This window comes from Neopsephotus bourkii, unplaced genomic scaffold (genome assembly GCF_033783945.1).
Source record: "Neopsephotus bourkii isolate Nb327-2 ecotype Australia unplaced genomic scaffold, CSIRO-AGI_Nbou_v1 NB_1016, whole genome shotgun sequence".
NCBI lineage: Eukaryota > Metazoa > Chordata > Aves > Psittaciformes > Psittacidae > Neopsephotus > Neopsephotus bourkii.
The window spans coordinates 2666298-2679571 of NW_026901505.1; the positions used below are offsets into that span (position 1 = coordinate 2666298).

Consider the following 13274-nt stretch of genomic DNA (forward strand, 5'->3'; position numbering starts at 1 on the left):
ATGGAGGCCGCAGCACAGCCAGTGCCACCCGGGAGAGCCGTGCTGGCTTCGCACCCGCTTCAGCTCTTGAAGGCATCAGAGCAGTTGTTAATTGCTCCTGCAGCTGCTAATGAAATTATCTCTGCGTGGTGCTGGGAGCCTCTGCCCAGCCCTGCCCTGCCTGGTTCCCGCTGCTGGGGACAGAGGGCTGCTTGGCACTACTGGCATGGGCCCTGGTTCCCACAGGGGCCTGGGAGTCCCTCAGGTACCCCAGTGCAGCCTCACCCCTTTCACCCTATGCCAATACTGTGGTCTGGCTGCTGGTGACGGTACCGTGGCTGGGTGAAGGGGTGGTGCTGGGAGGGAAGGGGCCACATGCTGCAGCAGGGGCAGAGCCAAACCCCCTGGGAGGGACCAGCCTGGCTGCGTGTGGGGCACTTTGGGGACAGGGCCACGCGTGGGTCGGTGAGGTGGGTCCCTGCGGGTGGCACATGGTCCCACCAAGATGGTGGTCTCGTTCCCGTGGCATTGCCCAGCATGAGCTGTGGTGGCCAGGCAGGGTGCAGGCAGGACTCCCTTCTCCTGGGGTCCCCCCCACACCCATCCGTGGGGTGCCAGGCTGGGCTGGGGGACCGCTGGGCATCACTCGGAGCGGGTCTGCAGCAGGGATGGGGGCACAGCAGGGTGCGCGGGGAGTGCCGTGCCGGGGGGGATGTCCCGGGGGATGATGCCGTGCCGTGGGGGTGGCACCTTGCCCGGGGGAAGCGAACCAGGGCTGCGGACCCCCCGCGCCTGTCCGGGGCGGGATGCGGATGGGAGATGCAGGCGGGGGGGTGCGGTGCCGGCTGTGCGGGGCGGGGGGCGGCGGCGGGGGCGCGCCCAGCTGTTGCGCCGTCCCTTCCGCGGGCGGGTCCGCGCTCGCCGCCCCGCATTGGCGGCGCCCGGGCGAAGCGGAGCGGCGCGGCGGCGGGCGGCAGCAGCGGCGGGGCCGGGCCGGTGGCGGTGGCGGGGGCCGGTGGCGCCATGGCCCGCTGAGGGCACCGCGGAGCGCGGCCCGCCCTGCTCCCTCGCCCCGCAGCGCTCCGCGGGGCGCGCCATGGGTGCGCGGCCGCGCCGCCGCCGGGCCCCCGCCGCCGCCGCCGCCGCCACCACCGCCGCGCCGGGGCCGCTCGGTGCCCTGCTCGCCGCTGCCCTCCTCGCCGCCGCCGGTGAGTCACCGCGCGCCCCCCGCGGGCACCGGGACCCGGGCGGGATGGGGGGGCGGGAGTGAGGAGGGAAACGGGCACCGGGGGCTGGACAAGGTCACCCGGGGAGCGGCGGCGGCGGGCGGGCGTCCTGCGGGCAGCGGTGCCCTCCCGAGGGTCGTTCTCCGTGCGGGGTGCCTGGTCGGCTGCGGGGTACCGGGGGGTCCCGGTGCGGGGGGCGTGCCCCTCTCCCACGGCAGGTACCGCCGCCCCCCCCGTGCCCACGGACGGCCGCACACCCGTGCCCAGCCGGGGCTGGATCGCGGACGCTGCCCGCACTGGCGGGGCTGGCGCTCGCCGCCTGGCCGGGAAGGCTCCGCTCCCCCGGGGCTCTGCCAGCCCCGGGCACGGGTGTCCACAGCGGAGCTGCTCCGCGGATGGGGCTCCAGCCCCACGCACGGGAACTCTGACCCACACACAGCATCCCTGCCGCCGACACGGGGTCCCTTCCGTCCCCATCACCTGGCCGGGACACGGGGGACCGTGGTGACGGGATACTCTGGAGAGCTGCTGTCACGTCGCGGGGGTGGCCATTGCGTGGGGGGTTTGCGGGGCTGCATCGGTGTTGCTGCAGACGCAGACGGTCCGGAGCCCGGCTGCCCACCGTTCCCCCTCATCGGGCAGGACCCGGCGGGTGGGGGAGCTGGTCGGACGGATCCCCGGGGCCGAGCGGCACCGGCTGCCGGACCGAGAGCCGGGGGGTGCGGGGGGTGCCCGGGGCTGGCGGCTGCGGGCAGGTGTCACGGCAGCCTGGAAGTGGCGGCTGCAGACAAAGGACCAGGCTGGGGGCGGGGAGTTGCGAGGGGCTGGACGCGCGCTCTGCGGGGGTCCTGGTGGGGACACCCCGTCTTTCACCACCGGAGATGTCCTCGGTGCCTGGCCTCGGTGCGCCGGGCGGGCACCCAGCGGGGCTGCATCCCCCGGGCTCCAAGCACCCTTTTTTCCCGTCCGGGCACCCCTGGGGACCCCTCTCCCAGCGCTCCCAGCATGGCCCCGTCTGCAGGGGGACACTGCAGAGCCGGCGCGGTGGGTGGGCACCCCCCGCCATGGAGGGTGCTGCAGGTACCGACCCCCAGCATGGAGCGCTGCTGTCTTCATGGCACTGTCGGGGCCGTGGGGATGGATGGAGCTGGGGGGCAGCGGGACGTGGGGTGCGCCGCATCATCCCACACCGGCTCTGCGGAGGGAGGTGTGTGGGAGGGGCGGCAGTGCCAGCGCGGTTCGGGGCAGTGCTGTGCGGGAGCTGGGTCCCATCGCTTGGCAGGCAGCTCACAGCCGGCCGCGGCAAGACTGAGCCCAGGCACCGGCACGGCCACTGCTCGGCAAGGACGGGCCAGGGCTTGGGCCTCTGCGCACCGGGTGCCGCTCCAGCCTGGCACGGCACGGCATGGCACGGCATGGCAGGGACCCCTGCTTCTGAGGGCATTGATGCACATGTTGGACACGGGAACCTGGCTGTCCAGGCGCAGGGCCCCTGCCTGCAGCTGTGGAGCAGCATCCCCTGTGTGAGCTGCCTACTCTGCTGCCTGCTCTGCTGCCGGTGCCCGCAGGGGAACGGCAGTGAGAGCTGAGGCTCACCCATGGGCAGCAGAGCGGGTTGAGCACCCCTCTCGACTGCTGCACTGGAGGGTGGGCACAGGTAGAGAGGCAGGGTTCTGCCCCAGAGCTACCCCTGGCCCAGTGCTGCCAGATGCCATGGGGAAGGCCCTAGAGCATCTTCCGCTTTCAGGCTTGCCCCTTGCCCCCACACTAGCTCCTGCTGCAGCTCTTCTGCCGGGTCCATGTGCTCTGCTCTCACTGCTCTGCCACCAGCTTCACCGCACTGCTGGGGACCCTCAGGCTCCAGCAGGCAGCCCCCAACCACTGCACCCACAACCTGGTGCCCCACAGCCCGGCACCCAGGTCACTGCATCCCATCAGCACCCCACACCCTGTGCCTGGCTGGGCAGTGGAGCCTGTGCAGGAGGGCAGAGGGTGATGGGCAGCACTGGCGCTTGCTGCATGCGTGGCTGGGAAGCTGCTGTGCCGGCTGTCAGCGCGAGCACGCGGCAGACGCAGCCTGCCCAGGGCTGTTTGTTCTGGCCCAGTGCCACGCGGGGCTGGCACTACACCAAACCGTGAGGGGCCTGGTAGGTGCCGGCAGGAGGTGATCGGGCTCCGGTGGTGCTGGTAGGGGCTGGGAACCCCCAGAGCCACCACGGAACCTCAGAGCCATGGGTAAAGCTGATGCTTGTCCCACCTGAGTGGACAGCGGTGCCCAGGGCTACACTGGGAATGGTGCCAGTGTCTGAGGGATGATGGCATGGGGATGGCGAGTTGTGCATTTCCTGCACCCTTGGTGTCAGCACCATCACCACTCTGTGTACTGTGTGTCTTGCTGTGGGCAGGCTGAGGTGGGTTGGCTGCAGGCTGGCCACACTGGGACCCCATCCTCAACCAGTTGTCAAGTATCCCTTGGCCCTGCCGCCTGTTTGCTCTATGGGTGCTGCTCGCAGATGGGTGTCAGGCAGATCACAGCTTACCCTGGCCCCCACAAACCCTGCCCTGCCTGGGGCTCCTGCTCACAGGGTGGGAGTCTCGGGTCCCCCTCCAGGTAGCCCTTGATGAGGCTGCTGTCACCACTGGGTCACCCATTAGTAGGAGGGGAAGAGGCTGCAGGGCTGAACCTCAGCACCCAGGACTGGTGTATGGCTGGAAGGGCCTTCCCAGCACCCCAGCCATCTCCCATCCCTGCTCCAGCAGGGATACGGGGCTGAGGGTCACCTTGACGCTCCTCCCAGCGGGGCCAGGGCTCAGCGGGAGCATTTGCTCTTCACTGTCAGTTAAAGGAGAGACAGGGAACCACTCAGCTCCGCTGGTTCAGGCCCCCAGCACACAGGTCTGGGCCAGTCCTATCTCCCTCACCCCATCCCACTGCCAGGCTGGGCTGGGGGCGCCCCCCGTACCCCACTAATCTGGAGCCAGGACAGAACCCTCTCCCCGTGCAGTGCTGCTGATGGGCTGGCATGGCTGGCACAGGTCCTGCGTGCATGCTGGCTCTGGGGGGCTCAGCAGGCACCCAGGACTGGTGCAGAATAGGGCTCTGTGTGTTCTATAGTGCTGAGAGGGGTCCTATTCCATGGGTGCCTGGAAAAGGGTGCCCAGAACTGGGTGCCAGGGCCAGTATCCCCCAGGCAGGCAGAGCTGGTCCCTGTGGAGGGGCTGCCACCCCCGGCTGCCTTTGCTGGCACCATTGTCCGCAGACCCTGGGCACAGGGTAGCATGGGCATGGCTGGAGCACTGAGGCGGGGTGAGGGCACAGGGAGCCCTGCCTGCCCCAGCACATGCTAATTGCATGCAATGGGGAGAGCGGCATCAGCTTAGATCCGTAATTAGGCAGCTCCATTGTCATGCAAGCCCGCCTGACTAATTCATTCATAATGAGCACTCGCTTAATCAGCGCCCAGACGCTGCCATGCACTCGCTGGGAGACCAGCACCCATCAGCCCCACCACCCCATCCAGCCTCTGCCATGGCCATGGGGCTGGCACGTGTGAGGCACATGCACAGGGACCAGGACAGCATCCAGCTTGAGGGGACACACTGGGAAATGGGGGGCATGGCCCTGGGACGGGGGGGGCACTGTGGCTGTTGGACATGGGGGACCCATTGGCACGCTGTGCCCATCATCACATCGTCCCCAGTGCTCACCACGCGCCAGACTGGCCGGGAGCCAGGCCCTGCTGCCCAGCGCTGGCATCCGACCCTGCTGGCTCCCTGCCCAGCTGGGCCTGGCACCGGCACCTGCCTGGCATCCCCGGGGGGCTGCATGGGGTGGGAACGTGGGTGCAGTGGGAGTGTTCGCCTATGCTCAGGTACTCCAGGGGAGTGTTGGGGCAGCCGCAGGCAGCTGAGCAGTGCAAGGCAATGCTGTGTCCCCTGTCTGGGGGTCTCCCGGGGGCAGCACCGGTTCGTTGTGGCTGGGAGCCAGGCTCTCCTGGCAGGATGGTGGCCGGCTCAAAGCCTCAGACAAGCTTTATGATTGCAGTGAGTTGTGCCAGCTCCCTTTCTCTGTGCTCTGCGGCAGCAGGGACTCCTCGGCAGGCAGGGCTGGCACCCCCAGCTCCCCTGGGCACAGCCAGGCATTCTCTGCCCTCCCCGTGACACCCACCCTGCCCTCGTTTAGGCCATAGCAATCAGCAGCAATTACTGCTTTAATTACCCGCTGCCGGAGCTCAGGCCGGGCACTGGGAGGTGCAAGGAAATCTTTCATGTTAATGGTGTGCCAGGTCTGGCGCGGGTGCGATGGATGAGCCGCCAGCTGAGATTGAACCTACCGGCTGCAAATCCCACAGGGATCCGGGGGGGATCCTCAGGAGGGGGCACAGCAGCGTGCTGGCATCGAGGTCCCAACCCCACTGTAGGGACCCCCGAGGTGGCCGCATCATGCAGGGGGAGGCTGGGGCTGGACGATGCGCTGGGCTCGGCTGGGCAGCAGCATTCGGGCAGAGCAGAGCCATGGCAGAGCAGCTGCCTGCTCCCTCCCGAGCGGGCACACACTGGTGTGCCGGTGCTGGCACTGGCACTGCCGCAGCCGCCCGCGGGCAGCCTCTACTCGCCAAGAACACGCTGACCTTCCCGGTGTGTCCCCGCGGCAGGCACCGAGGTGCCAGCGTGCTGCTCTCAGCACTGCCGGGAGTGTGGCACCTGCACCAGGGGCAGGCTCAGCCCCTTGAGAGGGACCAGGCTGCTGCCCAGTGGGTCCTGGCAGTGCCCCCATGCTAGGCAGTGCAGTGTCCTGCAGTCTCTCCCTGCCCAGTAACACCAGTACACCTGCTGTTTCTGATGCTGGGGGACCCAGGTGCTGCAGTGAGGGGCTGGTGGCCCCTGCGATGGCAGCAGCTGTGGGGCATAGAGAGCAGGGGTGTTCTGTGCATGGGGAGGGAGACCGGGAGCTGCTGGGGGTCCGGCACTGCTGGGGTGAAGGGGAGTACTTGGAGCCCATCACAGGGTGTCCCCATCCCCTCTGCATTCCGAGGTGGGTGCTGCAGCCCTGCTCCCAGCCCGAGCACCCTGCCCCTTCGGCAGGGCTGCCAGTGCCCTCGTTAGCCCACGTGGGCAAGCAATAATTGATGATATAGCCCTGCTTAATGCACTGGCTTTACTGGCCGTGATTTATCAGCACTGGAGCAAGCCGCACTCCCAATTAGCCCTTCAGCTGCTGCAAGAGCCCCCAGCCTGGCTGTGCCCCTGCCAAGGCGCAGGGTCCTGGGGCTGAATGGGACCCAGTGCCCTGCCACCCCCCCCAGTCCCCGTTCCCTATCCCCGCCGAAGTTCCCGGTTCCCTTTGCCAAGGTGACATAAGCATCTTGCCTGTTTCCATGGCAACTCAGCAGCAGGTGAGCGAGGCCGATGCGGGAGCCGGCACACGTGGGGGGCCGCTGCCCACGTTTCCGGGTGCCCACGCTGCGTGGGGCGTCTGCGGCGTGGGGACTGCCCACACTGCATGTGGTGGCCATGTGGTGTCCATGGTGCATAGCACGGCCTGCAGAGATAGGGGCACTTATGGGGTTTGGAGTGCCCGCAGCATGGGTGGTTGGCATAGCTGTGCTGTATGGGGTGGCTACAGGGTGCATGGGGTGCCTATTGTGCATGCAGTGCCCACAGTGCATGGGCTGCCCATCATGGATGGAGACTGTCATGGATGGGGTACCCATCATGGATGGGGTGCCTGTAGTGCATGGAGCACTCAGACCGCAGCCCTTCCACTCCATCACCAGGGCTCCAGACCAGCTCCAGCCTCCCAGCCATGCCATGACCACACCACAGTGTGGAGCCCCACAGTGTCCCACACAGTGCCCAGCAGCAGGATGGCATCTGTGGTGGTACCTGGCAGCCCCCCTACTCTGATGCTCACCGCATGTCCCCAGCTTCATTTGCTGCCTGTGGTCCCACTTTACCCAAAAGACCCCCAGTACCTGGTTGAGTGGGTGCTGGGGGACTCCATTAACATCCTCCCTCTTCCATCCATCGCTGCTGGCCCCCACGCTTCCATGGTGATAGACACACAGCTCAGCGATTGCTGTACTCATTTCATGTGTGATTACAAGGCCAGTCCCCAGCACTGCTTCCCCGTTCACGTTCACCCAGCATGCCCGAGTGGGAGGCAGCAGCAGCGCTGTGCAGTGGTGAACCCGGTACTTAATGGATAAATTGGATTGTCTTTTCCCATCTCATCCCCTGCCTGGCACAGCGTGGAGACCCACACACTAGCGTGGACACCCAGGGATGCCTGAGTGGGAGGCACAGCAGTGAGAGCTGACCCATGATGCAGACAGCACCGGGCCCTGCACCGCGCTGGGGACCGCAGAGCCTGTCCGCGCCGTGACCCCCGGGCCGGCCCCGGGCTGCGTGTGGGGGGGTCGTTAAACCAGTGAAATATGAAATGTCTCTGTATCCCCGACAGGGGTTTTAATTAAATTAATTGCCAGCGACATTGTAAAAGTGCTGATGGGGAAATAACCGGCGCATTATGGTTGCCGTTTATCTTCCCCGCCTAAATTAGCTGCCGCACCTTGCCCGTCCCGGCGGGCACCGCGGTGCCTCGCTCGGCACCTGCTCCCTGGCTCGAAGGAGCCAGATCTGGCTGCTGTGAGCAAGATCCTCCAGTGGGGTCCCCAGCCAGGGCCCAGGGAGCTCTGTGTCCCCCGTGTCCTCTGTGTCCCCAAGTCTGCGGTGCAAGCAGGAGCCAGCCTGGGTGGGCACCATGGGCAGTGGGGGTCCCGTGGGCGAGTGGTTGCCAAACGAAGGCACTTAATTACTGCGCATTCCATCCCATTTAATTGCTTATTAAATCCTAACCAGCCAATTAGCAGCAGCAATTACAGCTTCATTCAGTGACACAATCGCTATTTTATCGTTTGTTAATCAAATGCTTATTTAGGGCCCTGGTTTATTAACTCCTTCCGCAGCAGGAGCCAGTGGGGTGAGGGAGCGGGGTCACCCGGCCATGAATGGGCTGGAGACATGGGCACTGTGGGGCTGTGCCACATGCAGCACTTCTGGCCCCTGCTGCATGGCACCCACAGCCCCCAAGCAAAGCTGGGGGATACCTGACGCCCCAAAGGGTGTATGTGCAGCCCAGAAGCACCGGGGACAGCCAGCCCCCATGTGCCATGCCTGTGCCTGCTCCCAGGTGGGTGCCAGTGTCCCCAGGGCATGGGCCGTGCGCCCCTCCGTTCACTCTGCATCCCTGTGCTGCTCCAGGGCACCTGGGGCAGGATGCAGCCCCTGGTCTGCACCTTGCAGTGTGCGGGGGAGCTGTGGCAGCGGGCGCCCTGGGAGGCGTGAGCGATGGCCCTTGTTGGTCACACTACATTTCCTTTTCATTAGCTCTAAGTGTGGACATGAGGGATCGGTGTGGGTTCAGCGGGCGCAAGCACTGTGCTGATGCTCTCCCTGATGGATGGCAGGGACAGGAGGGGGCTGCCGCATGGCAGCAAGGGGGGGGACAGCGCTGAGGCACAGGGACACACTGGTATGGGTGATCCCCCAGCCTGGGCACACAGGAGGTGTCTGAGCCCCCATCTCCCTGCAGGTGCTCAGCAAAGCGCGACCGTGGCCAACCCGGTGTCTGGTGCGTCCCCGGACCTGCTGCCGCACTTCCAGCTGGAGCCGGAGGACGTCTACATCGTCAAGAACAGGGCAGTGAGCCTGGCCTGCCGCGCCACCCCCGCCACCCAGATCTACTTCAAGTGCAACGGCGAGTGGGTGCACCAGGGTGACCACGTCATGGAGCACAGCACTGACCGCAGCACCGGTGAGCACCAGCGCAAGGGGCGAAAGCATCCATGGTCATGGGGACAGGTGGGGGGGTCACATGGGGATCCCTCCCGGTGTGTTGGTGCTGACATGCTGCCCGCCGGTGGCAGGGCTGCCGGTGATGGAGGTGCGCATCGAGGTCACCCGGCAGCAAGTGGAGAAGATCTTTGGGCTGGAGGAGTACTGGTGCCAGTGCGTGGCCTGGAGCTCCTCCGGCACCACCAAGAGCCAGAAGGCCTTCGTGCGCATCGCCTGTGAGTGTCTGTGGGTGCCTGGATGGGGTGTGGGGCTCTGGCCCCAGTTCCCCCACTTCACCCCTGTGCCTCCACAGACCTGCGCAAGAACTTTGAGCAGGAGCCGACCGCCAGGGAGGTCTCCATCGAGCAGGGCATTGTGCTGCCATGCCGCCCTCCCGAGGGCATCCCCCCGGCCGAGGTGAGACCCCTCGCTCTGGCAGGGCAGGATGTGGCTGAGGGTGCCCCTTCCCCAAGGGGACACCGAGGGGGTGACCCAGTGATGTCCCCGTGCCCCACAGGTGGAGTGGCTGCGCAACGAGGAGCTGGTGGACCCGGCGCTGGACGCCAACGTCTATGTGACGCCAGAGCACAGCCTGGTGCTGCGGCAGGCCCGCCTGGCCGACACCGCCAACTACACCTGCGTGGCCAAAAACATCGTGGCCCGTCGCCGCAGTGCATCCGCCGCCATCACTGTCTACGGTACGGCCCCACCGTGCCCGTCCCCGCCATGCTGTCCCAGTGTCACCCTCCCCGTCCTGTCCCTCCCCGTGTCCCCCATGCCCGCGGGGTGCTGACGGGTCCCTCTCCACCCAGTGAACGGCGGCTGGTCAACGTGGACGCAGTGGTCGGGCTGCAGCACCAGCTGTGGACGGGGCTGGCAGAAGCGGAGCCGGACGTGCACCAATCCCACACCCCTCAACGGGGGGGCTTTCTGTGAGGGCCAAAACGTGCAGAAAACCGCCTGCACCACCCTCTGTCCAGGTACCGGCCGGCCCGGGGCATCGCCACTGCCCACCCCCCCAATGCCGATGCTGCACTCCCCGCTGCACCCAGCCCAGTCCCTGTCCTCCCGCCCCGGCTGTCTCGTCCTCACACCCCCTGTGTGTCCATGTGTGCGGCCCCGGGGCACGGGAGGGGCTGGCAGTGGGGCGCTGACCCCCGGCTGTGCCCGCAGTGGATGGTGCCTGGTCAGAGTGGAGCAAGTGGTCGGTGTGCGGGGCCGAGTGCACCCACTGGCGCAGCCGGGAGTGCTCGGAGCCAGCGCCGCGCAACGGGGGCCGGGATTGCCACGGCCCCGAGCTGGACACCCGCAACTGCACCTCCGAGCTCTGCAGCCATGGTGAGTGCAGCAGGGGCAGCGGGGCTGTCCCCTGGGATAGGGGATGGGGGTGCCGGTGGGTGCTGACGCCCTACCCCACCACAGCTGCCTCCGGTGCGGAGGACGTGGCGCTGTACGTGGGGCTGGTGGCGGTGGCCGTGTGCCTGGTGCTGCTGCTGCTGGTGGGGGTGCTGGTGTACTGCCGCAAGAAGGGCGGCCTGGACGCTGATGTGGCCGACTCCTCCATCCTCACCGCTGGATTCCAGCCCGTCAGCATCAAGCCCAGCAAGGCCGGTGAGTGAGGGCTCCATGGCTGTGCACCCGTGCCAGGACACGGTGTCCCTCAGGATCTGGGTCCTCAACCTGTCCCCCCCATACCCTGTGCTTTGTGCCGCAGACAACCCCAGCCTGCTCACCATCCAGCCCGACCTCAGCACCACCACCATGACCTACCAGGGCTCGCTGTGCCCACGCCAGGACGGCCCGGCCAAGCTCCAGCTGCCCAATGGGCACCTGTTGAGCCCGCTGGGCGCCGGGCGGCACACGCTGCACCACAGCTCTCCCGCTGCTGAAGGCGCCGACTTCGTGGCCCGGCTCTCCACACAGAGCTACTTCCGTTCGCTGCCCCGCGGTACCAACAACATGGCCTACGGCACCTTCAACTTCCTGGGGGGGCGGCTCATGATCCCCAACACAGGTACGGGGGGGGGGGGGGAGCAGGGTGCCAGAGCATCACCCAGCACAGGCGGGTCCCCGTGGGCTCATCCCTGCCTGCACCCCGCCACCAGGGATCAGCCTGCTCATCCCACCCGACGCCATCCCACGGGGGAAGATCTACGAGGTCTACCTGACCCTACACAAGCAGGAGGAGGTGAGGTAGGTGCTGGGGCTGCCAGGGCCCGGGGGCTGCTGGGCTGGGACATTCCTGCTTCATCTATCCCCTATGGTACAGGCTGCCCCTCGCTGGCTGCCAGACACTGCTGAGCCCCATCGTCAGCTGCGGCCCGCCTGGGGTGCTCCTCACGCGCCCCGCTATCCTGGCCATGGGGCACTGCGTGGAGGCCAGCGCCGAGAACTGGAGCATCCGGCTGAAGAAGCAGTCGTGTGAGGGCACGTGGGAGGTGAGTGTCTGCCGGGCACGGGGGGTTCCATGGTGGGTGCTGGAGGGGGGGATGCCCATGGGCGCGGTGCGTGTCTCTGGGTGCCGCAGGACGTGCTGCAGCTGGGCGCCGAGCCGTGCACGGAGCTGTACTACTGCCAGCTGGAAGCGCAGGCCTGCTACATCTTCACGGAGCAGCTGGGGCGCTTTGCCCTGGTCGGGGAGTCCCTGAGCATGGCGGCCTCCAAGCGCCTCAAGCTGGTCCTGTTCGCACCGGCCGCATGCCCCTCGCTCGAGTACAACATCCGCGTGTACTGCCTCAGCGACACCCAGGACACCCTCAAGGTACCGGGGGGGCCCCGTGTAACCCTCCCATATCCCGGCTCGGAGCGAGGGATGTGCTCCCAGGGTGCAGCATCTGCTGCCTGACCGCTGCTGTGCCGGCAGGAGGTGATCCAGCTGGAGAAGCAGCTGGGGGGGCAGCTGATCGGAGCCCCCCGGGTGCTGCACTTCAAGGACAGCTACCACAACCTGCGCCTCTCCATCCACGACATGCCCAGCTCCCTCTGGAAGAGCAAGCTGCTCGCCAGTTACCAGGTGGGGAGCCCGGCTGGCAACTGGGGATAGGGGACGGTGTCTCTGCCACTCTGACTCCTTCCCACCATCATCCCACCACAGGAGATCCCTTTCTACCACATCTGGAGCGGGCTGCAGCCCTTCCTGCACTGCACCTTCACCTTGGAGCGCCTGAGCCCCAGCACCTGTGAGCTGGCCTGCAAGATCTGGGTCTGGCAAGTGGAGGGTGATGGGCAGAGCTTCACCATCAACTTCAACATCGCCAAGGTGAGGGCAGGGCTGGGGGGAGCCTGGGGGTGACCCCAGGATGGGCTCACGTCACCCCTCTGCTGCTCTGCCCTAGGACACGAGGTTTTCGGACTGGCTGGTCCCTGACAGCGAGGTGGGCGCCCCAGCCCTCGTGGGCCCCAGTGCCTTCAAGATCCCCTTCCTCATCCGCCAGAAGATCATCAGCAGCCTGGACCCGCCGGGCACCCGGGGAGCCGATTGGAGGATGCTGGCCCAGAAGCTCAACCTCGACAGGTTGGTTGGGGATGAGGTGTCATGGTGGATGGGGATGGGGGTTTCTGGGCTCATCCTACAGCTATGGATGCTGGCATGCTGCAGGACCTTGGGAGCGGGATGGTGCCCAAGGTAAGGCCAGCATGGGGCTGGTCCTGGTATGCAGAGCCACCCCTCTGCCCTGACGTGGTCCCTCTCTTCACCCCCCTCCAGCCATCTCAGCTTCTTCGCCTCAAAGCCCAGCCCTACAGCCATGATCCTCAACCTGTGGGAAGCGCGGCACTTCCCCAATGGCAACCTCTCTCAGCTGGCTGCCGCCGTGGCCGAGGTGGGCAAGCAGGACAGTGCCCTCTTCGCCGTCTCCGAGGCCGAATGCTGAGCGTGGCAGGGATGGAGGCACAACCCCGCTCCTGGGGGACCACCGCCATGGGGCAGCGGGGGCCCCGGCCGGCCCCCAGGCTCCTGCTGCCCCACAGCCCACAGTGCGGGCTGCCTGGTCCCTTTGTGACACAGGGATGCCCGTGTCCCACGGCAGTCAGGAACCCTCCCCAGTGCTGCGGCCCTGGGCATCCCACAGCCCCATGGTGGGGGGCCGGGGGGGCACTGGGTGTGCGTCGAGCGTGCGGTGCCGTCGTGCTGTCTGCGTGTGGGGCCCCGTGCCGTGTTGTGTAAAGACCGTTTTTTTAATTCTGTATTAAGTGCATTCAAGTATTGACACTTGGCCTTATGTACATAGCGGT

The 13274-nt window shown here is 66.8% G+C and overlaps 1 protein-coding gene across 2 annotated transcripts; it reads left to right on the forward strand.

Annotated features, from left to right (window-relative positions):
- Window positions 1–1075: 1075 nt before the first annotated feature.
- UNC5A (unc-5 netrin receptor A) lies at window positions 1076–13247 on the forward strand. 2 transcript variants are annotated; one of them, XM_061360231.1, is made up of 16 exons: window positions 1076–1187; window positions 8800–9021; window positions 9134–9277; window positions 9355–9458; window positions 9559–9739; window positions 9854–10021; window positions 10215–10379; window positions 10464–10652; window positions 10756–11055; window positions 11147–11234; window positions 11311–11479; window positions 11569–11802; window positions 11905–12054; window positions 12136–12300; window positions 12377–12555; window positions 12748–13247. In XM_061360231.1, the coding sequence occupies exons 1-16, from the start codon at window positions 1076–1078 to the stop codon at window positions 12911–12913; spliced, it is 2736 nt and encodes a 911-aa protein (XP_061216215.1). In that variant the 3' UTR covers window positions 12914–13247. The 2 variants fall into 2 exon arrangements, with proteins under 2 accessions (XP_061216215.1, XP_061216216.1); XM_061360232.1 differs by lacking the exons at window positions 1076–1187; window positions 9854–10021 and having other exon boundaries at window positions 8729–9021.
- Window positions 13248–13274: the final 27 nt, after the last annotated feature.

Excerpts from the sequence above, each read along its gene's own strand:
- UNC5A (XM_061360231.1), top strand. The coding sequence starts at position 1,076 with ATGGGTGCGCGGCCGCGCCGCCGCCGGGCCCCCGCCGCCGCCGCCGCC. Across the intron at positions 9,278-9,354 it reads GGCCTTCGTGCGCATCGCCT|ACCTGCGCAAGAACTTTGAG; the intron begins GTGAGTGTCTGT and ends GTGCCTCCACAG. Across the intron at positions 10,022-10,214 it reads CTGCACCACCCTCTGTCCAG|TGGATGGTGCCTGGTCAGAG; the intron begins GTACCGGCCGGC and ends CTGTGCCCGCAG.